Consider the following 27458-nt stretch of genomic DNA (forward strand, 5'->3'; position numbering starts at 1 on the left):
GGTTCTCTCGAGGACCCCTCCGCACTGGGGTCTCAACTTGTGTATCTCCGTCTGGGTGAACCTTCACATTAGAACGGGAGGGAGTCCAAAGTACTGTTTTTCCTGGGTGTCTCAGCTGGCCAACCACGACTCTTTCAGGTCGACCTCGGAGAGTGAGGGAGGGAAACACGCTGCGAAGTCCTCAGGGAAGAATCTGGGCAAGTCGGCTCTTCGCCGCCCGGTAGTGCGACACAAAATGATTACCTACGCGGCCGGCACGGGGACGGCAGATTTTGAGCCAGTGGCGTTGCCACCGAAATCCGGGCAAATTCCGGTACAAGTCAGCGGGGGAGGAAACGAAAGAACTACAGAAAAACCAAACCATCTGGGTAGAGCTGAGCAGAAAGGATCCGGAGCCTTTTAGAGAGTCCGCTGTTGTCACGTGACAGACCCTCCCCCCCCCCCCCCCCCTCCCCGCAGCCGCCCTCAGGTGGCTGGGCCGCCTGGCGTCACTTCCGTCCAGGCCGGAACCCAAGATGGCTGCGCTCTTGCTGAGGTGACTTTAGTGTGGGGCTGGGAGTCGGTGCCTGTGGCCCTGGGAGACCTGAACTGGCCTCTCACGTCTTGCTGACAACTGTTTACCCTGTGCCCGGGCAGGGAAAGGATCCGTGGGTGTGAAGGTCACGCGCTCTGGAATCCTAGAACCCTCTCTCCCCATCCCCCACAAGCCGCTCCGGTGCGCTCCGTAGGGCTTCGGGGTCACTTGCTCCGAGCTGAGCCGTTGCGCTGCTCTCTCCCCTTTTACTTCCCCCACCTCTAGTGCTTCTCCCCAAATTGCTCTTGGGGCCATACACAGAGCCGAGCCCTGAGACAATGTAGTAGCTCTGACTTCGAGGTCAGCTGACCATCGGTCCTCGATTTCTTTTTCTTCTTTTTTTTAGAGACAGGGTTTCACTTTGTCACCCAGGTTGTAGTGCAGCGGTGTAATCATAGCTCACTTCAGCCTGGAACTCCTCTGCTCAAGCGATCCTCCTGCTTTGGCCTCCCTAAGTGCTGGGATTTCACGCGTGAGCCAACGCACCTGTCTGGTCCCACAATTTCGAGATCTTATTTAGGGATCACGGGGAGAGATATCATGGTGTAGTTTGCCTTTGTTTCTAACTCCTGCAAACGCTAGCTGCTACTGGCAAGGAGTGGGCACTGTCTGGATCCCTAACAGGCCTCTAGCAGAGGTCTGGACCCCTACTGGGCTGGCAGTTAGCAATAGCACCCAGAGCGGTCCGTCCTCTGCTGCCCGGAAGCAGCCCAGGGAATTCGTTTTTAGTTTATCTTTTTATTTGAGAGGGGGAGTGGGTGTCCCACTTTTTCTCTAAAAGACGAATTAGGTACCTGGAGAAATACCCTAGATTTTCTTCCATTCTGAACTTTGCACTGTCTAGGTCTCATTCTCTACTCGGAGCCTCTCTATTTGTAGCGACTAGCGCCTTTAGACACTCCTGGTACAGATCCCGGCATAGTTTTGTGCCAGCCCTATTTTTGGAAACTATTTGTTATGGAAAGTTAGCTTCAATGCTGTTGAGATTTCAATTCCTGATTTCCCCAAATGTCTTCTCATTTCTCTTTCCACTTCAGTCATCCAGTATAAAAATAGAAGGACTTTGTTTAGTTTTTCTCAGTGACAAAATGATTCCTCTTGGAGTTGAGATCAGGTTTATCTTAATTCTTCATTTTCTCCCTGTCTTTCATCCTCCATATGTATCTTTTTTCTAAGGTATGTCAAGGCTAGTCTTGCCAGAGCTGCCTCCTTTATTCCAGATGGTTTGACCATAATTGAATGTTTTTGAATTCTTTGATATATCATATTTTAGTAGATGTTAGGGGCTTTTGGTAGAATTAACATTTAACTTGAAACGATCATATCGGTTCCAAACAGTTCTTTTTAGGAGTTTTAGGATTAGCATTTAGAAACTAAGGGTCATTATACTCATTAAGTGTATGCATACAGTATCATTTTGAGTTGTATAGCAGTGTCTACACTAGCGAACAAACAGATTTCTTTTTCATTAGTGGTAATCCTGAAGCTCTCATGGTAATGGTTCCTCTCTCCATTTCTCACACAGGATTTTTTAGGAGGAGAAATAGGGAATTAAGAATATTTTTTCCTTTCTTTTTTTTTAAGTCAGTCAAATTTAGTAGTGTGGGGTTGTATACCATCTTAGTGACACTAATGTTAACAAGGTTTGATAACCCACTACCATTGGACCAGCCACAAATATTTTTTTCTTGATACAAGTTCCCAGTCTAATTCTGTTTTACTAGGGGGATTTGGAACTGTTTATGATGTGCTGATTTAATCTCAACGGAAAATACCTTCTTAAGAAATTCTAGGAGCTGGTTTCTAGTTCTCTACTTATTTTGAAAAAGTCGAGGTCATTGATTCCATGATGTGGTTTCCTCATTTGTGAGTTCAAAATGGTAATAAGTTGGGCCTACTTAGAAATATTGGTTAAACTTTTAAAGAATTTTATTTACTTATTTATTTTTAATTGATAAAAATTATATACATTTACAGTGTGCAACATGATGTTTTCAAATATATATGCATTATTTATGTTAATTAGAGCTAATTAACATGTACATTACTTGTGAGAACACTTGAAATCTACTCTTAGCAATTTTCTTTTTTGTTTTTTTGAGTTAGGGTCTTGCTCTGTTGTCTGGGCTAGAGTGCAGTGGCACAATCACAGCTCACTGTAGCCTCAAACCCCTGGGTTCAAGCAATCCTCCTGCCTTAGCCTCCTGAGTAGCGGGGGCTACAGGCGTGTGCAACCATGCCTGGCTAGTTTTATTTTTATTTGTAGAGATGGCATCTCTCTATGTTGCCCAGGCTGGTCTCAAAGTCCTGGCCTCAAGCAGTCCACCTGCCTCGGCCTCCCAAAGTGTTGGGATTACAGGTGTAAGCCACCACACCTGGCCCTATTTTCAAGTATACAGTGCATGGTGACTATAGTCACCATGTTGTACCATAGATCTCTTGAACTTATTCCTCCTGTCTAACTGAAATTTTGTATCCTTTGACCAACATATCCCCCCTTCCTCCCATTTAAACATTTTTAATGCTTGGCTAATTAGAAATTATTAGTTATGAGAGTATTGTATGTCATAGCTTTTGAATATATGCTTTATATTTTGTATGTTTCCTAAACAGTTTAGGGACCAGCCAGGGATGAACAACCAGTTGAGTAATAAAGTCCATTGGCACTCAGTCAAGGAATGATTTGCCAAAGCCAAGAGAAGAGAGAACTAAGCTAAGGGCAACTGGGCTTCTATCTAATAATGTTCATGCTCCTTAAGCACAAAGTCACCAAGAGTCATTAACTATCTTATCTGGCTAGTGTTCATCATATTAAATGCTATATGTGAAATCCCTCTAAACAGTAAGATTTAACTCTCAGTTCATGAGATTGCTTTTTAAGATAAGTATATTCACAAGCCATTTTTTTAAACCTCTTCTACATGTCAGATATTCTAGGTGCTTATGGAGGCAAGGCATTCCAGTCCTATCCTTGAGGAGCTCAAAGTCTAACAGGGAAGATAAATAAATAGATTAATTATTAAACAATGTAATAAATATTGGTAGATATGAGAAAGTGGTGTGGGAGAATGGCAGATACAGCAAGTAAGACTAAAGAAATGGTGAACTTGTCATCCAGGAGTTGGGCTTTGAAGAATGAGTTTATCAGGCTGTGAGGAAGGGTCTGGCAGAGAACAGCATTAGCAAAGGCATGTAGTCAGTCATAAGAGAGCTTGCTTTATCTGGGTGTAGTGTCACATTCAGTGTGGCAGAAATATAGGGGGCTGAAGGCAATTTGTGGGAAGATGGGTCCAGAGAGTTGGATTGGGCCATGTTGGGAAGTGCTTCATTTGCTCACAGTTTGGATCTTATACTATGAGCAGTGGGGAATTGTTAAAGACTTCTAGGCAGAAGAATGATGAAATCAGCTTTATTTTTCAGTAAGTTAGTGTTGGTGATATTGAATGGTAGAGAAGAGATTTGTGCTAAGGAGATCAGTTTAGGAGCTCCTGTTAAAGCCCTAGTAAGAAATGAAGAGGGTATAGACGAAAGTAATGAACTAGAATGAAGTTTCCTAGATAGTAATGGTAGGATTGGATGATGCCATGCATATATGTGGGGAGTGAGAGAAGAGAAGAAATCAAGAATGATTTAGGTTATATAGTTTGTGAGTTGGATGGTAATAATCTCTAACCAGAACTTTGTATATAAATGATTGTTCTTCATCATGTCATTCAACGTTATATGTTGCTGTTATTTCCGTATTTTGTAAGATTTTGGGATGCCATCAAATCAAGTTTAGAGGTCATAAAAGAGAAAAATAGTCACATCTTGTTTTGGACTGAAAGTGGTATTATTCAATTTTGATTGCAGACTTGGCTTTGAATAACTTTTGTTTTTTTCCAGAAGTCAAATTCATTTTTAGCAGATGAATATTTTTATCACCACTGAGGGTTTAAAAAGAATGTGATATGAATTCTAATTAATGTGATATGAATTCTAGTTAAAGACATTGAGGAGACCAGTGAAAAAATATCTTATATATATTGTAGTTTAGAGAATGCTTTCCTCTGGATTCTCTCATGTAATCCTTCCAGCAGCCAATAAGGTAGGTATTATCAGTCCCATTTTACACATGCAAAAGCTGAAGTTCAATGACTCACTCAAGTTATACAACTTATGCAGATCTAAGACTCCAGTCTGGCTTTTTTACTTTCCAGTGTTCTTTCTGCATTACTGGTTTTGCCCCAATCCAAAGAAGAGTTTCAAAAATGATTTGAGTAATGATTACATTTTTGGGGGAGACATACATAGTACATGTGGAAGGGGACAACACTAAGTAGAAATTATAAGTTATGGCTTGTTAATTAAAAACAAAGGGGTGGGAATGGTGGCTCACACGTGTTATCCTAGCACTTTAGGAGGCTAAGGCAGGAGGATTACTTGAGGCCAGGAGTTCAAGACTAGCCTGGGCCTGTCTCTGCAAAAAATAAAAGTAAATTTAAAAAATAAATAAAAATAAAGGCCAGATGTGGTGACTCACACCTGTAATCCTAGCTGTTTGGGAGACTGAGGTGGGAGAACTGCTTGAGCCCAGGAGTTGAAGGCTGCTGTGAGCTATGATTGGGCTACTGCGCTCAAGCCTGGGTGACAGAGTGAGACCCTGTCTTTAAAAAAACCAAATAAATTAAAATAAAGAAATAAAAATGAAAAAGTGAAACAAAGTACTCTTACTTTCTAGCTATAATGTATAAAGCACCATTCCTGGGTGGAAAAGAAATCTTTTCAGAGTTCCTGGTTTCACATGAAAGGCAAGGATAGATATCTACTTTTGTCATATTTCTAATAAGGTTATGGCATTTGTGCAACTTGTTTCTGTAAGGGCCTTGTGGAAAGTTTACATTGGTATTTGTCTGGGAAACAATAGCACTAGACAGAGAGCCCGCCATAGATTCCAACCCACATCTGCAAACTCTTGCTGGGTAGCTGAGTGACTGGGCCTAGCCTGGTGTGAGGAATGCATGCCCTGCAACTTCAGAGTCACAATTCAATTGATTTAAAGAGATTTGTTCCCACTTCTTTCTGGGAGTCTTGGGTACACAATGTCTGTATTCACCTCTTGCCTCCAAAGCTGGAAAGAGGGAAGAGCCAAAGAAGGAAGTGTTAGTTGGATTTTTTTTCCTTCAAATAGTGGGCCCTTCTAGTATACTAGTATAAAGCATAGGTCTTTTGAAATTGTGTGTCTAATATCAGTGGTATGAGGGACATCAGGAGCTCTTAAAAGATCACGGGACTTAATGAGACCTTTTATCCCCATAGTAATTTGCACATAGTAGATAATGCAGTAAACTTTTGTAGAATCAATGTATATTTAAGTTTTAGTCCCAGAACTTCACTCTGATCACCTTAAATGGTTTTTGGAAAGATTTGATACAGTGATGTGACTAATGAGTATAGCAGTCATTTGTTTTTCGTAATACAGGTTGAGCATCCCTTATCCAAAATGCTTGGGATTTAGGATTTCAGATTTTTGAATATTTGCATTATACTGACCAGTTGAGCATCACTATACCAAAAATCCGAAATCTGAAACACTCCAGTGAGCATTTCCTTTGAGCATTGTGTTGGTGCTCAAAAATTTTGGATTTTGGAGCATTTCAGATTTTGGATTTTCAGATTAGGGATATTGAACCTATATTATGTAAACTTTGGATCAGTTAAATTCTCTTTAGATAGAATGCCTGGGCATATCTTGTATTTTGACTAGAAAAGCAATTCTGGCACTAATGTATACATTTCAAAAGTAGCAACTTATTAGTAGAAAATTTGTGTATCCTCTTTAAATACCTTTTCATGGGTTGATAAAAAAAAATTTTGCGTTCTTATATTTTTTGCACTATTTTTTTCTATTTATTTATTTATTCTTTCATTCATTCATTCCCTGCCACCCGCACCCTTTTTTGCACTAATATAGGAGAGACTTTTGGACTTGAAATTCATCCAGATTGTCTGGAACTTGATGGTAGTTCCAAAAATGACCTAGCTTAATATTCAGGACCCTCTCTCCACAAACCCCTTGTTTTTCAGCCTTTTTAATTCATCCATTTGTGGCAAGTCTTTGCTGTAGCTAAGTTATATGCTTACTGTTGCCAATGGCTTATTCTGTTTTTTTGTTTGTTTTTTTAACCCTGTCTTTTAATCATCACCTCCTATAAGACCTAGCTTTAAAAAAATCACTTTCTATAATATGATATATTTCTTTGTTGAACGTTACCGACTCTGATTATTCTTTTGCCTTATTTTTTACCTTATTATTTGTGTTCAGTTAAAACTTTAGTTTGCATTTGTAGGTAATATTTCTGATTATTCTTGGGTTACTTAGAGTTGTAGCTTTCTGACTACAAAGTGATCTCAAGGACAGATACTGTCATTGTTTTCATCTTTTAATCCTCCACCCCTAAGTCTAATACACTACAGAAATAGAGAAGTTGATATACTGAAGTTGATCTCTAAATGTGTATTGATTCTTGATTCTCTTATCTTGCAGACATGTTGGCCGCCATTGTCTCCGAGTTCACCTTAGTCCTCAGCTGTGTATCAGAAAGTAAGTTTTTAAGTCTGGAGATTATTTTTTTTTCCCCTTAGGAAAAAGCAATAGGTTGTTGACTTAGATTTGGGGGATATGTATGAAAGCGGATAGTTGTAGACAGTTGGTTGAAACTTCAGTAATTGTGGTTACTATTTTTCTCATCTGGGAGTAGAAGGAAAGATATTTATTTGGTCTTTTCTTAATTTTTCTTACTTTCAGCTTTTCTGCTATATTTAATTTCATTGATTTGTTCTGCCTTCTTGATTCCTTCCTTGATATCTAATTCTCTTCTTTTCTTTGTTTTGTCTTTCTTCTCTTATGCTTTTTTTTTTCTTGAAGCCTTTAATTTTGGGCAGCTGCCAAGACTCAGTCTTTAAATACACTTCTTTAGTCTACATATTCATTCCTAGTCTGTTGACTTCAACAATTGCATTTGTGTTTTTTGTAACTTTTTATTTTGGAAATATTTTACACTTTCAGAAAAATTGTAAAAATAGTATGATGAAGTTCTGTATATCTTTCACCCAGATTCATCAATTGTTAACATTTTGCTATGTTTGCTTATCACTCTTCCTCTGTATTTTAGGTTGTACCATATGAAATTGTTATTTTTGTAGGTTAAAACTGATTGAATATTGATAGTGTAGTGTGGTCAGCCTGATATATATTTAATTATTATTATTATTGTCACTGAATGCTTTGAGGGTATGTTGTGAATATTATGACCCTTTACCTCTCAATACTTCTAAGAACAAAAAGTGTCTTATGTAACACAGTATAATCATACAAACATAATTATCAAATTCAGGGAATTTAACATTGATGAACTCTTATCTGATATACAGTTGATTTCCAGATTTTCCATTTGTCCCAAATGTACTTTATAGAAATACAACCCCATATTCCCACATCCAGGATCTAGTTAGGCTAGTATCCTTTAATTTGGAACTGTTTCCTAGCCTTTCTTTTGTCTTTTATGACATTGTCGTTTTTGAAGAATACAGGCCAGTCATTTTGTAGTGTTACTCAAGTTGAGTTTCTCTGATTATTTCCTAATGATTAGATTCAGGTTATGCATTTTTGGCAGGAGTAATAGGTGACATTAGAGCATCAGTACATGATATCAGGGTCCATATGATGCCATTATTGTCCCATTACCAGTAATTTTTAGCTTTGATTATTTGAATAAGAAAATGTCAAAATAGAAATTATCTGGACAACTAAAAATATATATAGAAAAAATTAGCCGGGCATGCCTGTAGTCCCAGCTACTCGGTAGGCTGAGGCAGAAGGACTGCTTGAGCCCAGGAGTTTGAGGTTGCTGTGAGCTAGGCTGATGCCACAGCACTCTAGCCTGGGCAACAGAGTGAAACTCTGTCTCAAAAAAAAAAAAAGAAAAGAAAATGTCTGCTAGGTTTTTTTCTGCTATAAAGTTACTCTTATTTCCTTTTATAATTCATAATTTATAGGGGATATTTTCTTAAGGAGAATAGAATCATGTTTAATATAGGCACATAATAAATTGTTGAGCATAGCTATTTAACAGTTAGTTTCAACCTAGCCCAGTGACAAGGGAAACCAAGAAGCTGTTCAGAGGTACTGAGCTGAAACAATTTCTTGGTTTTTAAGAACCTGAAAGGGAATCTTGAAAAGCCAGATGAGAGCAGATAGTAATGTATGAGATAGCACCTGTGGCCTGGGAAAAGGGTAATCCATTTATTCCAATTGTTTTGAAATGTTGCACTTGCCCTACAGCATAGCAAGAAAGAAGTTGGGCTTTCGTTGCCAGACCTGTGTATTGGTGGGATTGGAAAGCATGTTTCCTCTGATAGGACCTCATTGGATATTGGGTTATTAACTGAATCATACTTGGCATAAAAATAAGTTTAAGTGAAGGAATATGTTTTCCTAATATAGTAGATTTGTCCAGTCCACCTTACCATTTTTGAAAAAGCTTTTTGTTATGCAAAATAGTAAACCAACCTTACTTTTAATTCTTTTAAAACTTTCTGGTTTTATTTTAGTGCTGTTCCCTTGGGAACCACAGCCAAAGAAGAGATGGAGCGGTTCTGGAATAAGAACACAAGTTCAAACCGTCCTTTATCCCCCCATATCTCTATCTACAGGTAAGGAAGGGATCTGGAGCCAGAGAATCTAGAGGTAGTGGGTGAAAGTTCTAAAGGTTGACCCTTAGCCTACCTGGTATTTCTCTCACTTTTACTCAACTGAAGTACAGCTATACAGATGAAGTGAACCCTTCAAGGTAGAGGGTACATTGTATCAGGAGGCACATGATGATGATTTATCCCATTGCTGGTGATGTTAACTTTTACCACTGGTTAAGATGTGTCTGCTAGGTTTCTCCACTGTAAAGTTACTGAATAAGGATGTTGTATTTATTAGTTAATATGTATCTTGTGGGAAGACACTTTGAAACTCTATTTCTTGTCAGATGTTTACTCACCAGTATCTGCTGGTGGTAATTACTTAAATCAGTTATTACTATGATGGTTTCCAAATTGTAATTTTTCTAATTTCATATACCTTCTAGGTTGATTTATTATGATAGGGTAAAGCTTACTTTCTTTATCAGTATGGATTCAAGGATTGTTATTTTGCCCAAAGGGTTATACTCTGTTAATATTTATTTTGATGTTCAAATTGTCCCAGACTTGGTCAATAGGAATTCTTCAAGATGTCTCCTGTGAAATCAATATCTGGGTGCTAGATGTGCTCATTGCTACTAGGATGTAATTTCTTCTAGGCCCTCTCGGTAGAGATAGGATATATATGTATGCAATTTCACACATAGATACACACACATACTGTATACGTGTATGTCAGTACATACATATATACATACATCTGTTTATCTTGTCCTCAGAATTGGCGCTGATACCTGTTTTTGCTGGTGTCTTCCAAGAAAAGTCCCTGTAGATCTTTTCTTTCTTTCTTTTTTTTTTAAAGCTAACGTAGCAAAGCATCTTAAGCTCTGCTACCCTCTTTACTTGGGTTCCTGCCAAGGAGGCTGGCCATTTTTTAACCACCTTCACAAATACCACAACCCTTCAGTTTTTTTGCAAGCCAGATTCCAGGAATAATCCTGATTGTAGAAACAAGACATTCTACTAAAACAGAAGGAGGCTAATAAGTGATCTCAATTCTTGCTACTTAATGGTGAAACTTTTTGTTTTAAGAAAGAGAGAGTTATAATGATGAAGAACTTCCCAACTTATTCTCAATCTGTATTTAAAGCTTAGGTCTTTTTTCATAGGTCATATAAAGTATGGTAGTAGGTTGATGAGGTTAGTCTTTCCCTACTTAGTTTGCTTTTCTAGTTATGTAACTTCAGATATACTTGTGGAAAAAAAGAAACAGCAGGAAACATGGGGCTGTTTCCAGAGTGACATGTCAGGGTAAGATATCTGAGATATCTAAATCACATTTTCTATTACCAACTTTTAGAGTTTTTTGGAAGAGGCCTGGAAATAAATGATGAGGGTTGTTAAGCATCTTTTCATGTGCTTATTGGCCATTTGTAATCTCTGGAGAAATGCATTTACTTTCTTTATGGTATTGTTTGCAGCACAATTGTTAGATCACCTGCTGAAATTCATTTATTTAGTGTCTAGCTTTCCTTTGATTAACATTCTATTATCAAAGTCAAAAAGTGAAATAAAATTAATTCAGTTCATGTGAGTAGATTTTTGGTTTTTATTGCTCACAGTGTACTTGGTGCTCTTTCAGGAGTTGGAAATGCAAAGATAAATAAGATATAAACTTTATTAAAAAAGACCTCAGTATTTCCTGAAAAAATTTTTTTCCCAAGGGAAATCATATTGGCTCCTAGTGATTACCTTTTCTGTAAGTGAATTAAAACAATCTTGATTTTTCTATACTTAACTCTAATGTTTGAACAGGGACTAGTGAGGACAACTTGTACTCTGCTCCAGGATGTGTGGGGTCTTAGCTGAAAAACACAAAAGCTAGAGGCTGAATTAATCTGAAGATCAATTCACTCACATGTCTTGGGTTGATTGTTGCTGTTGGAGGGGCCCCTTATTTCTCTCCAAATGGGCCTTTCCACATGATCTCTCTGCATGGGCCACTTTGGGCTTCCTCATAATGTGAGGGACGAAGGGGAAATTCATAAGTCATGCGGCAGCACTTCTGTTGCATTCTGTTTCTTGAGGGCAATCAGTCATGAAATCCTGCCTAGGTTCAAGGGTAGGGGCTAAGTACTTGCCTGATGAGAAATGACAAGATTCTGGAAAATCATGGGGGACTAGAATAATAACTACAAAAACAAACTACAGTTAATTTTGGAAAATAAAATCTCTTTTGTCTACTCAATAGTAGACTAACCATGCTATGATTTTAACCATTTTTGAAATTTAGGGTAACATTTGAAGTCAGCAGTTTCATGTCACATTACTTCCACTTTCCATACCAGTATTTCTGAAGATTACCAGAACAGTGTATGTTTCTTTCATTAGCTCCTTCAGTCATAGGATTTAATGGATCTGGGCAGAAGCTGTAAGTGCATTTGGAATTTTAAGTGATATTTTACAATTTCCTCACCTCTTTAGGGTTGCAGTTCTTTCAAATCAATATTTGTTCTGTCTTTTTCATTCTGATGATCATTCTCTTTGACATATAAAATGGTTGCACAATCTGTTTCTTACTCTGTCATCAATTAGCATAAGATTGTCCATTCCAGTTAGGAGGCTTTCTTTCCCAGAATACAATTTTAACAGCTCTTTTTTGTTGTCCTTGAAAATTTTTGCAAGCCTCAGCTCATTCTGGGTTTCAGTCTCCTGATTTTTTCCCCAAATTATGCCATTGTTCTCTCTTTGTACTTGGTTTATGTGGCTCTTCTACCTTTTATTTTTCTCTTGTTAAATCTGAGTTAATCAGAGTGGTATCTAGCCAGTTTTTTTGGTTTCTTTGGATGTTATTCCTTTCTTACTCACTATTACCATTTTCATTATGTAGGTAAGATTTCTTATTGAGATCTTTTCAACCTCCTTAATTTGTTTCTCTTTAAAGTTTTGAGTATGTGGTCTGATAATGCTCGGTATTCCTTGTCGAAGCTAATTCCAAGATGAATTTTAACTTTCTCCAAAGTCTTCTTTTCTTTCCATTTTACCAACCAGTTCTCTTTTGAGCATGAGAACTAGGTCTAGAATAACAATGTTGGTTGTGCTTTTATGGAAACACTCTGGCAAATTGATGATTCATGATTTTAAAAGAGACTCGATGAAAAAGCATTTTAGAACTACCATGGATTAAGAAATATATACTAAATCCAGGAAATTGGATGTAAAAATTTGAGATTGGTAATTTTTTAAGATTATGCTCAATTTGGATATTTTGGGGCATATAATAAGGGAGAATTCAAGGATGACCATATATCATATAAAACCAAAGGTAAATAAAGCTCACTAGGTTTTCTTTCATTTCAGTGACATGACTAAAGAAACAGAAGGACCCAGGTGGTTGTATTCTAGTGATTATTTCAAATTGTACCAACTTTTTTTTTTCTTCTTCCCTTAAGAGACAGAGTCACCCTCTGTCACCCAGGCTGGAGTGCAGTGGTTTAATCATAGCTTACTGCAGCCTTAAGCTCCTGGGCTCAAGTGATCCTTCTGCCACACAATGCTACAGGTGTGTGCCACACCCAGCTAATTAAAAAAATTTTTTTTGTGGAGATGGGGGTTTTGCTATGTTACCTAGGCTGTTCCTGAACTCTTGGCCTCAAGTAGTCCTCCCACCTTGGCCTCCCAAAGTGCTGGAATTATAGGCATGAGCCACAGTGCCTGGTCGTAATTGTACGAACTTTAATCAGTATTTTTAAACCATGTTTCTCCTTGTGAAAGAAGTTTTGAGTTATAATTGTTTTCTCTTCTCAGCTCTATCAGTGACACAGGCTGGTAAAAGAGGGGGCTTTTCTCCTTAAATCAGTTTTCTTATTTTCAAATTAGAAAGTGGAAACACAGGAATGTGAGAGCTAAAATAGGGCCCATTTCAGAATTAATTTATATTCTGTTTGCACAGACAGACTTTCTACTATGTTGTCATATTTTCCTTCTTAAATTGTCTTCGTGTGTTTCTTTGCAGTTGGTCTCTTCCCATGGCAATGTCCATTTGCCATCGCGGCACTGGTATTGCTGTGAGTGCAGGTATGTATGTATATTTTTACACACATACACACACACACACACATGCTTCTTTGAAGAACTTTGCTATTTCTGTGGCTCTTATCACTGCCTCCTTTACAGCTCAGCAACTCAATTTAGAGGGAATGGTGAGTCTCTTTAAGCTTATTGTTCATTTATTCCTTTAACAATTAATTAGAGTTCCCACTATGCTCAGGTTCTTTTATTAGCAGATTTTTAACTCATTCCTTAGCACTTCCTGATATTCTATTTATTGAAATTATAGAGAGCAGAGGTAGAAATGTAATAGAGATGGGTTGGCTGACTGATCATTGATGAAACACAGTTCAAGATCAGTCATTAACCTTATTCTTCTGGAAACTTAGTTTTAGCACCCATTCTTTTTTTTTTTTTTTTTTTTTGAGACAGAGTCTCGCTCCGTTGCCTGGGCTAAAGTGAGTGCCATGGCATCAGCCTAGCTCACAGCAACCTCAAACTCCTGGGCTTAAGTGATCCTACTGCCTCAGCCTCCCAAGTAGCATGCTCTACATGGACTAGCATGGACTACAGGCATGCACCACCATGCCCAGCTAATTTTTTCTGTATATATTTTTAGTTTTCCATATAATTTTCTTGCTATTTTTAGTAGAGACGGGGTCTCGCTCTTGCTCAGGTTGGTCTTGAACTCCAGCCTCGAGCGATCCACCCGCCTCGGCCTCCCAGAGTGCTAGGATTACAGGCGTGAGCCACCGCGCCCGGCCTAGCACCCATTCTTGTCACCTAGAATTGATCAGGCCCCCAAAGACAAACTCACTAACCAATCTCACAAAATCTTGGTTAACAGACCAGAATGTCTATTTATTCATTTATATAATAGGAAATACACCTGCAGAGTGAATTGTATACTGGTCTTAGGTAAGTAGTAATTCCATTTTAGGTAGGAAGGTTTATTACATGGAGTGCAGATTATAATCACGTTTCTGGAATCTGATCCATTTTTTCACAGTAGGGATATGCTTTACAAGAGGATTGGCTAGATTTTAAAAATTTTCTCTGGCTAATGCTGGTGACAAGACTTTTTTTTTTGTTTTTTTAGCTTTCCTCCTTCTAGCCATATAGCATATGTTGCTCCCCTGCCCCAACCAAAAACAAAAACTAGTTTAGGTTCCCCAGATACACACTCTCAAAGCATTCTGGTTTTTTCTTTCATAACACTCATCACAGTTGTAATTTACTTGTTCATTGTCATTCTTCCTTATTGGTTTATATGTTCCATGAGCACTTAGGCTGCATCTGTCTATATTTTTAACAGGGAGTATGGTACCTACAATGCAATAGATAATTCAGTAAATATTTGCTGAATGCAAAATGAATAGCATTTCCTTTTTCTGTTACACATTTCATATATTTGTGTCCTAAATTTCTGTTCAGTTTATAATCATATTTTCAGACTCTGGCAGGTATCTTATTTTGTTTGCCTGCATACTGACTATGATAACTACTTAATTAGCATTATATTTCACCACTGATATTTCTGTACTATGTGATTACTAGTTTAGCTAAAGGCTACTCAATTCAGTGGGAGCAAAAAAAGAGGTTATCAGACTTTAGAGTGCTGCATAGGTAAATCTGAGTTTGTTCTTGATCAGTCTCCTTGAGATAACCTAGGGAATTTATGCTTTCTCCCAGCAAAGGTGATCTAGCTTTTATATATCCACAGGAAGAACAGATGCAAACTAAGAGTGATGAAGTGCTTTCTGAAAGAAATGCTCGAATGAGCTGTTAGCATATATTCAGTAAGATGTCTGTTCCAAGTCGATAGTCCTAGGCCCTTTTCAGGCAAAGGAAAATGAGCTTATGACTTTGAACAGCATATAAATCCCTGCTGTGTGTACAAACTTTTTTCTCCTGTGGCTATTTCCCTGGCATGTCTTTAACCTCATCCTAGGGAATTAGAGAAAATATCTTGCCTAGAATCTGCATGAGGTCCTATGTGTGAGAGAAAGAAGCTTCACTGTTTTACCTGATGTAAAACTCTGAGTCCCTCTGTCTCTTCTCTTTTGGCACTTTAGCCTGGGAGCAAAGCCCAAGTTTTACTCATCACATCAGGCATTATTACCAGCTTGCCAGGAAATGGCCCATTTGTACAGAGTAGAGCAGATGGCAGCCTTCAGGTCCTAGCATGTAATGTGCTCTTGCTCCAGAAATTTGGTGCCAGATAGAGCTGTCAAGGTGGGATATGGAATTTCTCTTGACTTTTGCTTTGGTGAAGTGGTGGTGGTATTGGAAAAGTGCTCTTTCTGCTTTTCATAGTGTCCTTCAGGACCCCTCCTAACCTTCTGTAGACTATGTTTTTACTGAAGGCAGTCATCACGGCTGGTGGCTCTAGTGTAGGGATCCTGTACATAGGGAACTGTTGATGAAACATTGGCAGGAATTATCTGAAGCTAAGCTTCTGCTATTTGCAATCAGATACATGTATATATAGTTTTGTTGATAAGTTTTGCTGATAAGGGTAGGAATTCCTATGTAAGATCTGATGCTGTCATTCCTATGCTATAATTCCTTTTGTTAGTAAAGGGACAGTGGAATCCAGGTGGAAGGATGATTGGTATTCCTAGGAATCCATGTATAGTTCTTGGTTTTTAATCTATCTCTACTGACCTGATAGGATAAATACTAAGATTAGGCCATTCTAACTGTAGATTCATAATTATTTTTATTTCTGCCTAAAGACGTTTTTAGATTGATTAAGAAATTTCTAGATTGATGCTTTCTACTCAGTTTGGTGATACTGATATGCAGATTTAATCTAAAAATCACTGGAAGAACAAGAGCAGTTTATTAATATTAGCTATAACTTCTCTTATTATCTTAGTATATTTTTTACCACTGAATATAAAAAACATATTGACTCTTTTAAAGACTGTAATGATAAAAAAATAGTCATATGCTAAACATAGCTAAGGTTGAATATTTTTCACAACATACTTAATAATTACTTGTTCTTTCTTTATCTTTACTCCTTTGAATGGCCTTGCATTTTTCCCAAACCTTCTTCCCTAGTTCCATGATAGAACACAGTAGCTGTTTTCTTTAGGGTAGTAGTTATATTGTTTTATCAAATGATGACGGTCCCTCCTTTAAAACTGGAAGGGGACAGGAAGCAGTGGCTCACGGCAGTAATCCTAATGCTTTGGGAGGCTGAGGCAGAAGGGTCACTTGAGGCCAGGAGTTCAAGACCAGCCTGAGCAACACAGCAAGATCCAGTCTCTACAAAAATTTTTTTTTAATTAGCCAGATGTTGTGGCGTGTGCATTGGTAGTCCTAGCTTCTGGAGAGGCTGAGGCAGGAGAATCACTTGACCCCAGAAGTTCAAGGTTATAGTGAGCTATGATGGCACCAGTGCACTGCAGCCTGGGTAACAGAGCGAGACTATGTCTCTTAAAAACAAAAACTGGAAGGGAACAGGTTTTTGCCAGGTAGATGACTTAGGTAAATTACCTAACTTTCTCACCCTTGGTTTATTACTTACATAACGGGCATATTAATAATGCCTGTCTCAGAATTGATGGGAGTTGAAGAAACTTTATACTCTGGATGTTAATTTATTGAAATAAGGATGAAAACCATGATAAATTTAATAACAATATTTTCTTAGAAGATGATGTGCACTGGACCAAATGGCAAGAAGAATTGGATCATGTGGCCTGAAGTGAAGTCAGTTCCAGCAACTGTGATCTTTGCATTTTTGTGGCCCTCTTCCCATCCATTTTTCATACAACAGCAAGAAAAATATTTTGATAATAAATGGAATTATGTCACTCCCTTTCTTAGACTCTTCAATGACTGTATTTACCTTAGCACTTAGATTAAAATTCAAATACCCACCATGGCCTTTGCCCTACCAGATCTGGCCCTTGCCTAACTCATTCCTGCCGTTCCTCCCCTTACTCTGCTCTAGCCACACTGGTCTTGAAATTCCTTAGAATGGGCAAAGCTCTTTCCCACCCAAGAGCCATTGCATGTTTTGTTCCTTTGTCTGAAATGCCTTAAAAGGCATAATGAAAGGATAATGATTTTATCTTTTAGTTCTCTACAAAATTGTTAAAGAATACTTTGCTTACCACCATATCTAAAGTAGTAGCTTCCTTCTTAATTTTCTGTTTCACAGCACTATTCATTTATACTTCTTATTGAGCTGGTTGTTTCTTTCATAGCTTTTATTATACAATTTGTAATTATTTGTTTGCTAACTTTTTGTAAATCTATGTCTTTAGACTGCAAACTCTTCAGAGACTGGGCACTGCGTCTATTTTATTTACCATTCATACCTGCTAGCACTCAGTAGGTGCTTAGTAAATCATTATTTACTAAATGAACATATCTGTGTAAATCACTTTACTCATAGTGGTCACTTAGAAGGGTTTATTCTTCCTTCCTTCTAGTTAATCTCCTCTTATACATTAGAAATTAGATAAAGATAATACATAGCCTCTGCCCTCAAGGGTAGAAGAATCTAAAGAGTGAGATAAATAAATGATAAATTTAATAAGTGATACATTTTTAATAAGAGATATGAGAGACCAACAAATATGGTCATCCCTTGATATCTCTGAGAGATTCATTCCAGGACCTCCCTTGGACACCAAAATCTACAGAGGCTCAATTCCCTTATATAAAATGGTGTGGTATGTGCATATAACCTATGCACATTATATAGTTTAAATCATCTCTAGATTACTTATAATACCTAATACAATGTAAATGCTATGTAAGTAGTTGTTATACTGTATTATTTATGAAATAATGACAAAACAAGTGTGTACATGTTCAGTACAGATGCCGCCATCCATTTATTTCCCCAATATTTTTGATCTGTAGTTGGTTGAATCCATGGATGTGGAACCCACAATACAGAGTTGACTGTACTTTGAAGGAGTTGGAGAGCTTAAAAGAAAAATGAATAGAGGAGTTCGTGAAGAGGAGGTGGAGGAGGGCACCAACAGAGAAACTCCCTAATGCAAAGGCATAGGGATTAGAAATCATCCAGAGTCATTGGATAATTATGACAAGGTCTGGTTGCTTGAGAGTGGTGTTTATGGGAAAAGTAACAGAAGATAAGGCTGGAAAGTGGGCCAGACTTTGTGAAGGACTTTCACTGCCATGCTGAGAGGTTGGAACTTGATCGTGTAGACCAGGAGAAGCCATTAAAGGTTCATGTTCTCCTTTGTTCCAGCAACAGGACAAGCTGGCCTACATAAATCCATAATACATTATTTATTCAGACTGTAGAGATTTTATGGCTAATATATGAATTTTAAAAAGCATGTTGACACTAGTTTGATTTTAAAATAGAATTTATTGAAAAGGAACTTTATAAACAGTGCTTTAAAAGATGGAAAGAGGAGGCTAATAGCATTCTTCCATTGCTTAGGTTCTGTAGGGATAGAATAAATACTAACGATTTTTAATAGTATCAGTATAAAACTCTAGGCGAAATTAAGTAAATTCCTTGAGAAGAGCAGATAGCTGAAGCTGCAAGAATGAATAAGACTAGGAAAGGATAAATAACAAGATGAAACATACAATAATAAAAAAGCAGGAGATTAGGAAGAGGAAATAAGGATGCTAAACAACAGATATTTTGGTATTAAATGCAACTATATATGAATTGTACAATTAACTTGAATGGATACAAGAATGCTCCTGAATGTTTTGGGTAGTCTTTAAAAACAGTCAGATTGGAGAATCAGAACATCAGTGAGAGATTGCCTGAATCCATCGGCAAACCTGCTGTTCAGTCAGGCAGCCTCTTTTCTAGAAAAGCCAAAGGACTTATAGATTTATAAAGTAACTAATGAACACCTGACATGGCTGTTTTTCTTCTGGGCTTATCATGAGCTGGGACATTAGTTATTGATTATTAAATGTGATCTGTTATACATTAGGAATCCTGGTCATTTCAGACTGAGGCAGTGTAGAGAAAGTGAAAAAAGTGCAGACTTTGAAATAAAACAGATTAGAGTTCAGTTCCAACTCTGTCACTAACTAGCTGTGAAACTTTGGATGAGTTATTTGCCCCACCCTCCTGAGATTTGTGGATAATACCTTTCTGCTGTACAGGGGATGGGGGGTTAGGGGCGGGGTGGCAGGAATTAGAATGTGGAGATCTCTACAAAAAATAAAAAAATTATCCGGACATGGTGGCACATGCCTGTAGTCCTAGCTACTCAGGAGGCTGAGCCAGGAGGATCACTTGAGCCCAGTAGTTTCAGGTTACAATGAGCTATGATGTTGCCACTGTACTCTAGCCTGGGGCGACAGAGTGAGACCCTATCTCTTAAAAAAAAAAAGCCTCATCTTGGCCTAGGTGACACTTCTCTCAAAATTATTTTCTCCATTTGCTCTAACTAATCTACTAATTTTAATTTGGCTTTCTGGGCCTTAGATTTTGGTTATTGGAAGTGATATCCTACAGTGTGTATGTTAACTCATTGCAGTTTGTGTATATATTTTAGTCTCTTGTAATTTTGACAAGACTGAAGACCAGGTAGGCTATGGACTGCAGAAAATGCATCAGGAGTTCTTGTCACCTTTAAGATCTCTTGAGAAAGGTAGATTACCTTTCAATCTACTAGATCATTGTTTCTTTTTCTAATAATATGCCTGGTTAGGATTGTGAGAATTAAATACTTTATATAAAGTTCCAAATACAGGCCTGGTGGTGATTAGTATTTATATTAATAATTGGAATAGTTCATCCTATGCCTCTCAGGAAATGAACATTTGTAGTTAAAAAAAATCTCATTCTGAGCCCCTTCCATTTCATGACTGCTATATCTTAGTCCTTATGTTACCACGATGTGATAACCTGGAAAAACTGGGCTCAAGTGATCCTCCTGCCTCAGCCTCCTGAGTAGCTGGGACTACAGGCATGCGCCACCATGCCTGGCTAATTTTTTCTATATGTTTTTAGTTGTCCAGATAATTCCTTTCAATTTTTTTTAGTAGAGATGGGGTCTCGCTCTTGCTCAGGCTGGTCTCAAACTCCTGAGCTCAAATGATCCGCACGCCTCGGCCTCCCAGAGTGCTAGGATTATAGGCGTGAGCCACCGAGCCCGGCCTGGATATTTTTTTTTAACTTTTTTTTTTTTTTTGAGACAGAGTCTCTCTCTTGTTGCCCCAGGTAGAGTGCAGTGGCATCATCATAGCTCACTGCAACCTCAAACTCCTGGGCTCAAGCGATCCTCCTGCCTCAGCCTCCCGAGTAGCTGGGACTACAGGTGCATGCCACCATGCCTGGTTAATTTTTCTATTTTTAGTAGAGACGGGGTCTCGCTCTTGCTCGGGCTGGTCTTGAACTCCTGAGCTCAAACGATCCGCCTGCCTCGGCCTCCCAGAGTGCTAGGATTGCAGGCATTAGCCTAAATTGAACCTATTTTCTCATCTTCCACCCAAATATCAACGTCAACCCCCAAATAAATCAAAGCTGAACTAAACTAAAACAACCTGCATTTTCTTTGTCCCCTAAATGGATGAAGAGCATTATTTAGTAGCCCATGCAAACCACCATCCTTGATTTAACTCCTTCACCCCCCACCCCAAAATTTTACCTCCTTTGTATTCTTTGTTATTAATTGTCCCTTCTCCATTCTCTCTGTTATTATCTTAGATCAAGCTATTACCACTTTATCAACTGAAGACTTAGAGTTAACATGACCTCCTATTCAAACTTCATGCCTTCATTCTTATTTCTCTACATTTCATCCTCTTATTGCTGCCAGGTTGATTTTCTTTAAAGAGATGGGATCTTGCTAAGTGTCCAGGCTGGCCTTAATCTCCTGGGCTCAAGTGACCCTCCTACTTCAGTGTCAAGTAGCTGGGACTACAGGCGTGCGCCAGCATGCCTGGCTGAAGTTGCTTTCTTTCTTTCTTTCTTTTTTTTTAATAAGAGACAGGGTCTTGCTCTGTCACCCATGGAAATGGAGAAGTAAATGGTTATTAAAATAATCTTGTATATTTTCAACAGGTGTGCCCTTTCACTCCTACTGTTTAGAATAACTCTATAATTAAGCCACAGTTACTGATGGAAATGGGTAGTGATAGAAACTAAGTAACTATTAGTAGAGATTTTTTTAATAGCTTTATTGAAACATACTTCACATACCATACAATTCATTTATCTGAAATGTATAATTCAACGATTTTTAGTATAATATATTCAGAGTTATACAGTAACTACAATCAATTTTAGAATATTTTAATCACCCCCCAAAAGAAACCTTATATACATTAGCATTTCCCCCCAGTTCTCCTCAAGCCTTAGGCAGCCACTTACCTACTTTCTCTCACCATAGACTTGCCTATTCTGAACACTTTATATAAATGGAATCATACAATATATCATCCTTGTGACGGGCTTCTTTCACTTAGCATAATGTTTTCAAAGTTCATGCATGTGGTAGATAAATGTTATCAGTACTTCATTTCTTTTTATAGCTGAAAAATATTCCATTATATGGATATACCATATATAATTTACTTATTCATCGATTGATAGACATTTCGGTTGTTTCCACTTTTTGGCTAGTATGAGTAGTGCTGCTGTGAACATTTGTGTACAAGTTTTTGTATGGACATGTTTCATTTCTTTTGGGTATATACCTAGGAGTGAAATTACTGCATCATAAGATAACTCTATGTTTAACATTTTGAGGAGCTACCATATTGTTTTCTAAAGTAACTTCACCATTTTATTAATACATTCCCACCAGCAGTGAATGAGGGTTTCAATTTCTTTATATCCTCACCAGCACTTGTTATTATCTGTCTTTTTATAATTTTAGTTTTGTATATTTTATTAAATCTATGTTTATATGAACTTATAGTTTACATAAATAAAATATAATTTTATGTATATAAATAATAGCATCCTAGTGAGTGTGAAGTCATTCTCATTATGGTTTTGATTTGTACTTCATTTCCCTAATGGCCAGTGATACTGACCATCTCTTCTTGTACTTACTGGCAATTTATTTATCTTCCTTGGAAAGATATTTATTCAGATCCTTTGCCTGTTTTTATATTGGGTTATTTGTCTTTTTATTATTGAGTTGTATGTGTTCTTTATATATGCTGGATAAAAGTCCTTCATCAGACATATGATTTGCAAATATTGTCTTCCATTGCTGTGGGTTGTCTTTTTACTTTCTTGTTGGTATTATTTGCCGCACAAAAGTTTTAATTTTGATGAAGTCCAAATTAACTATTTTTTCTTTTGTCATTTATGGTTATGGTGTCATATCTAAGAAACTACTGCCTTACCCAACTTATGAAGTTTGTTCCCATGCTCTCTTTCTAAGAGTTTTATCGTTTTTAGCTCTAACATTTAGGTCTCTAATCCATTTTTATTTAAATTTTTGTGTGGTAGAGATTTGAATGATTTAAAATTTTTTCTCACTCTTCTCCCTGAACTGAGTATACTGTTTTTACTTTTTCTTACTGAGATGATTTTGTAGATCATGTAGCAAGAGGGTGTAAACTGGCCATTGAGGTTTTTATAGAGAAGGATGTTGAAAGGAGGAATAATGTGCTAAAAGGTATGACACATTCAGATTACAATCAGATCCCAAGTAGCCTATCTCCCACTAAAATTTGAATGTGAGTTTAAATCATCTCCATTTCAAAATGATTTAGAGTTGTATGAGGTGCCAGGGGCTGTCACAGAACCCAGTTTTATGCATTATATGAATTGTAATTTGTGGGCAGCTGTGATGGGCTACTTGGTTTTCTCCTCAGGTGTCTCTCTTTTTGGCTTGTCGGCCCTGTTGCTCCCTGGGAACTTTGAGTCTTATTTGGAATTTGTGAAGTCCCTATGTCTGGGGCCAGCACTGATCCACACAGCTAAGTTTGCACTTGTCTTCCCTCTCATGTTTCACACCTGGAATGGGATCCGACACTTGGTAAGTTAACTGGGGATTTGCACATATCCGGGGTGAAGGGAGTGCGGAGGCAGGGAGGATTCTCTCTCCTTCATTGCTGAGTTTAGTGTTGTTCTTAAGGTTAGTTGTGCTGACCTTTATTCAGAGTCCTCTTGGGGAAAGCTGAAAAGACCCGCTGTGCATTCCTTGGCAGCCCTGCTGGTGGTGTAGCTGAGCAATGAGCGTAGGCCTGGCAGATAACTTGTAGGGTTTTAGTGTGAACTCCTCCAGTTTTAAGAGGGGTATTATTAAAACAGACCCCTGAAGCCACATCTGGCATAGAAGGCATATTTGCTAAATAAATATTAATTGGTCTCTGTTATGTGTCAGGTACTGTTGTAGACACTGGAGGTTCAATTATGAGCTAGATAAACATGGTTGCTGCTTTCAATCTAACATTCATGTCAACTCAGAGTGACAAGTTTGGCTGGACTCAAATATATTGACTTTTGTTATCTAGACATTAGATTGTGTTAACTGTTTTTGTTTTGAGCTATTGGAAAGAATGGGACCAACTTGAATAGAAACTGGATGCCAAGGATCCCAGGCTCTAATGTTGGGTTTAGGAATCTTTTAGTGGACTGAAAACTAACTGTGTTGCCTCCTATATGACTTTAGGGTCAGTTCAAAACTGATGTCCCTCTTCTCTTTATAAAGGAATTACAGCTTAATCAAACCTGCCCCAGGTTAGAGATCAGTCCCTCCAGCATTTTGAGATTTCATATTTTGTGGTCTCCCTAGCCCTAGTCTTGCCTCCATTTCCAAGAAGACAATTGAAATTCCATTCTTTTTGATTTTCCATTGCTTCTGAACCTGCGCCAACTGTCAAAATGGTTGTTTTTGCCTTAATTTGACCTTTTATAACTTCCACATCAGAGCCTTAGAGATGAGTACTTTCTGGATTTAAGTCTGTTCCAACAGACAGTTTAATGGAATCAAAAAAGTGAGAGTCTGGGCCGGGTGCGGTGGCTCACGCCTGTAATCCTAGCACTCTGGGAGGCCGAGGCGGGTGGATCTCTCAAGGTCAGGAGTTCGAGACCAGCCTGAGCAAGAGCGAGACCCCCGTCTCTACTAAAAATACAAAGAAATTATCTGGCCAACTAAAATATATATATAGAAAAAATTAGTCGGGCAAGGCAGTAGGATCACTTGAGCCCAGGAGTTTGAGGTTGCTGTGAGCTAGACTGATGCCACAGCACTCACTCTAGCCTGGGCAACAGAGTGAGACTCTGTCTCAAAAAAAAAAAAAGTGAGAGTCTGAATGACATATTAAATTAAATGTATCTATCAACTGGTCCCTGGGGCAGTGTTCAGTGTGATTTAAAATGACTTTTTACTTCCCTGAGGGGGAAGGGATGGCATTTCCATTAATGACTTCTTATTCACAGAACAAAGCTCTGTAAGGAAAATCATCTGATCAGCTTCCTGTTCACATCCTGGCTCAGGCGGGGACTTGCCCTATATGTTTGCCTTTGTCTCAGTATGGAGGGAGAGGAGGGGAAGAGATTTTACAAAATCCCAGAACTCAGTCAGGGCTCGTCTGTCCTGGTTTCTACCTATGATGGCAATCTTTTTGTTGAGAGAAGTAAGGAGGCTAAAAGGCTTTTATTATGCTCTTAAATCTGCTTTTATTTTTTCTTCTAGCAAGTACTCGCTCTGACTGTGGGTCAGAATTTTATCTGTTTTTTGTGACAGTCATAGTTTTTGGCCTCTGAGCTTGATAGCTGACTTGCCAGAAGGTCTGATGGGGGAGTGGAGAATGGGATTGCTGTAAGAGTAGGAAGTTATGGGGTCCATGGCATTCAAGAGAATATCCTCCCTACCGTCACCACCCAATAGGACTCGATTTTTTGTAAAACACTGCTTATATAAGCAAAACAACTCTTTGTGGAATCTACTTGACTCCTGATCTAGGTAGAAACTATTTGAGGGTTGAGGTGGGGGCATCTTCTCATCTTGATTTTTTTTCTGGGCCATCTCCAACTTTCCTCTGAAGTGACTTCTAATTTAGTCAGTTTTACATTCAGAATGCAGGCATAGGTGTGTATGTGTGTGTTCCATGTGTATGGAAAGTGTGGAACCTGAAGAATCTACTTTTGCCCTAGGGACTCTTCCAGCGATTTAGAGCATAACATGTAATATCTCTAGGGCACAAGAGAGTCTAGATTAGCGTTTTTTAAAATGCGAGTTTTGGCCCAATGGGTAGGAAATCAATTTAGTGAGTTGCAACCAACAAAAAAAGAAATTTAAATAGAACAGAAAATATGAAATGCAGCACACATTCATAACAGTAAATGCTGTTTATTGTTTCATGAACTATCACTATATTATATATACATATCCACTGGGTTTCAATTTAAAAGAGATTTCATAGTGGGGTCATAGTCAAAACAAAATTGAGAAATAATGTTTTAGATCCCAAAGAGTATTCTTTAAAATTCTAGTCCTCTAATGGTTGGATGTTCCTTCTAAAAAGAGATTCTGTGATTGATTATATCTAGGAAATCATGCATGTTCTATCCCCCTTTTGGACTTAATTGGCCTGTTAAGTCACAATGTGCATTAATAAATTGTTTGAAAAGCCCTGCAGTTAAGTGTTTACCAAATTTATTTGACCACAGACCTTTTTGCCCCCCCATATAATGCTTTTCAATATTCTGAGGAATTACTTTTTAGAGGAACACACTTGGGGAAACATTGATCTAGATGTATTGTCATGAGGAAAAGTTCTATCTGTTCAGTCCGGAAGCTTTTGTATACTGTATAGGGTCTGCAGCATTCTAGAAAATATTCCTCCTACCACCACAACACAATAGGACTTGATTTTCTGTCATTGGAATAAGTGAGTGGGAGGTACCATATTGTGGGTTTTGAGAAGGGAGAAGGTGGGGCATGAGGATAGAAGTCCTTTTCTCTAGAATCATGTTGAGAGGAGGTGCCTATTCTGGTACAGAGAATTTCTTCCTGAGAAAGGAACTGTTACGGTGACCAGAGTCCTAATTACTGAAATTCTTTTTTTTTCCTTTTCCTTTTTCTACAGATGTGGGACCTAGGAAAAGGCCTGAAGGTTCCCCAGCTATACCAATCTGGAGTGGCTGTCTTGGTTCTTACTGTTCTGTGCTCTGTAGGGCTGGCAGCCATGTGAAGAGCTGAAGTTCCCAGCATCATCTTCCTACAAATTACAACACTGACTTGTCTTCCTGTTTGTCACTCTTATCTCCATCCAGGGCAAAGTTCTTTTGATTTGTTTGGATCCTTTTGTGTTTACAGATCCCCTTGGAGCTCAGTAGCAGTAGAGTACCTTGTAGAACCATAGTAGTGGAAAAGGGTCCAGTTTTCTCTTATTTCTAAAGATGGAGTGGCTGCAAAAACTCCCTTTTCCTGCCCACAGCTTGCAGCCTACCCTGTGCCTAGGAGCGCTTATTCCTCTTTCCATATTGGGCTTTGATTTGTGCTGAGGGTCAGCTTTTGGCTCCTTCCTGAGACAGTGGAAACAATGCCAGCACTGTGGCCTCTCCTCTGGGGACTGGGGGTGAAGCTTTGGGTGCCACAGCTTGTGGGTTGCTGGCTTAAAGGACAGTTCTGTTCTTTGGTCAGAGCCTAGGCTTTTAAAACCTACACAGTATGACCGAAAGAGGAGAGGTGGGGGTGGAGGGGAATTAGCCTGTCCAGAGAGGGAGAAAAAGAGGGTGAGTTGGTTCTTGGAACAGGTGCTTTGGGGAGAAAATTTACAGCTTTTGATGTAAGATGAAGATCCAGAAAATTATCATTTAACATATTAAGGGTTATTTCTTTTTCCTGTATTTTTGGACAAACAAACCTCTTAATTTCATGTTTTCTAATCCAAGTGCATGTACCATCTTTTTCTGAAACTGAATTAAAATACTCATTTTATCTTTGACTCTCCTTGAAATCTAGAGAAACCAAGAGAATGGCTGCTGGGGAGGAGCAAATTTCCTCCCCCTTGTTAGGTCTCAGGCATTTACACACACCCTCATCCCAATCTGCAATCTGACCTTTCCCAGGAGGGACACAGTTTGTCCTACAACTGACCACTGGAACAATTTTCAGGGAATCGAATACAAGTTAGTGCGAGATTTAAATGTCTCAGAGAGAGAAGGAGAAAAAGAAAGGAAGTTAAGCATGTAGAGAGCTTTTGGGTTATTACAGGCTCC

General features: G+C 38.4%; 1 protein-coding gene across 1 annotated transcript; it reads left to right on the forward strand.

Annotated features, from left to right (window-relative positions):
* Positions 1–369: 369 nt before the first annotated feature.
* On the forward strand, positions 370–27177 carry SDHC (succinate dehydrogenase complex subunit C). The gene is made up of 6 exons (XM_045547182.1): positions 370–535; positions 7101–7157; positions 9167–9268; positions 13263–13324; positions 23102–23265; positions 26324–27177. The coding sequence occupies exons 1-6, from the start codon at positions 516–518 to the stop codon at positions 26426–26428; spliced, it is 510 nt and encodes a 169-aa protein (XP_045403138.1). The 5' UTR covers positions 370–515; the 3' UTR covers positions 26429–27177.
* The last annotated feature ends 281 nt before the right edge of the window (positions 27178–27458 follow it).

This window comes from Lemur catta, chromosome 3 (genome assembly GCF_020740605.2).
Source record: "Lemur catta isolate mLemCat1 chromosome 3, mLemCat1.pri, whole genome shotgun sequence".
In the NCBI taxonomy this organism is placed as follows: domain Eukaryota; kingdom Metazoa; phylum Chordata; class Mammalia; order Primates; family Lemuridae; genus Lemur; species Lemur catta.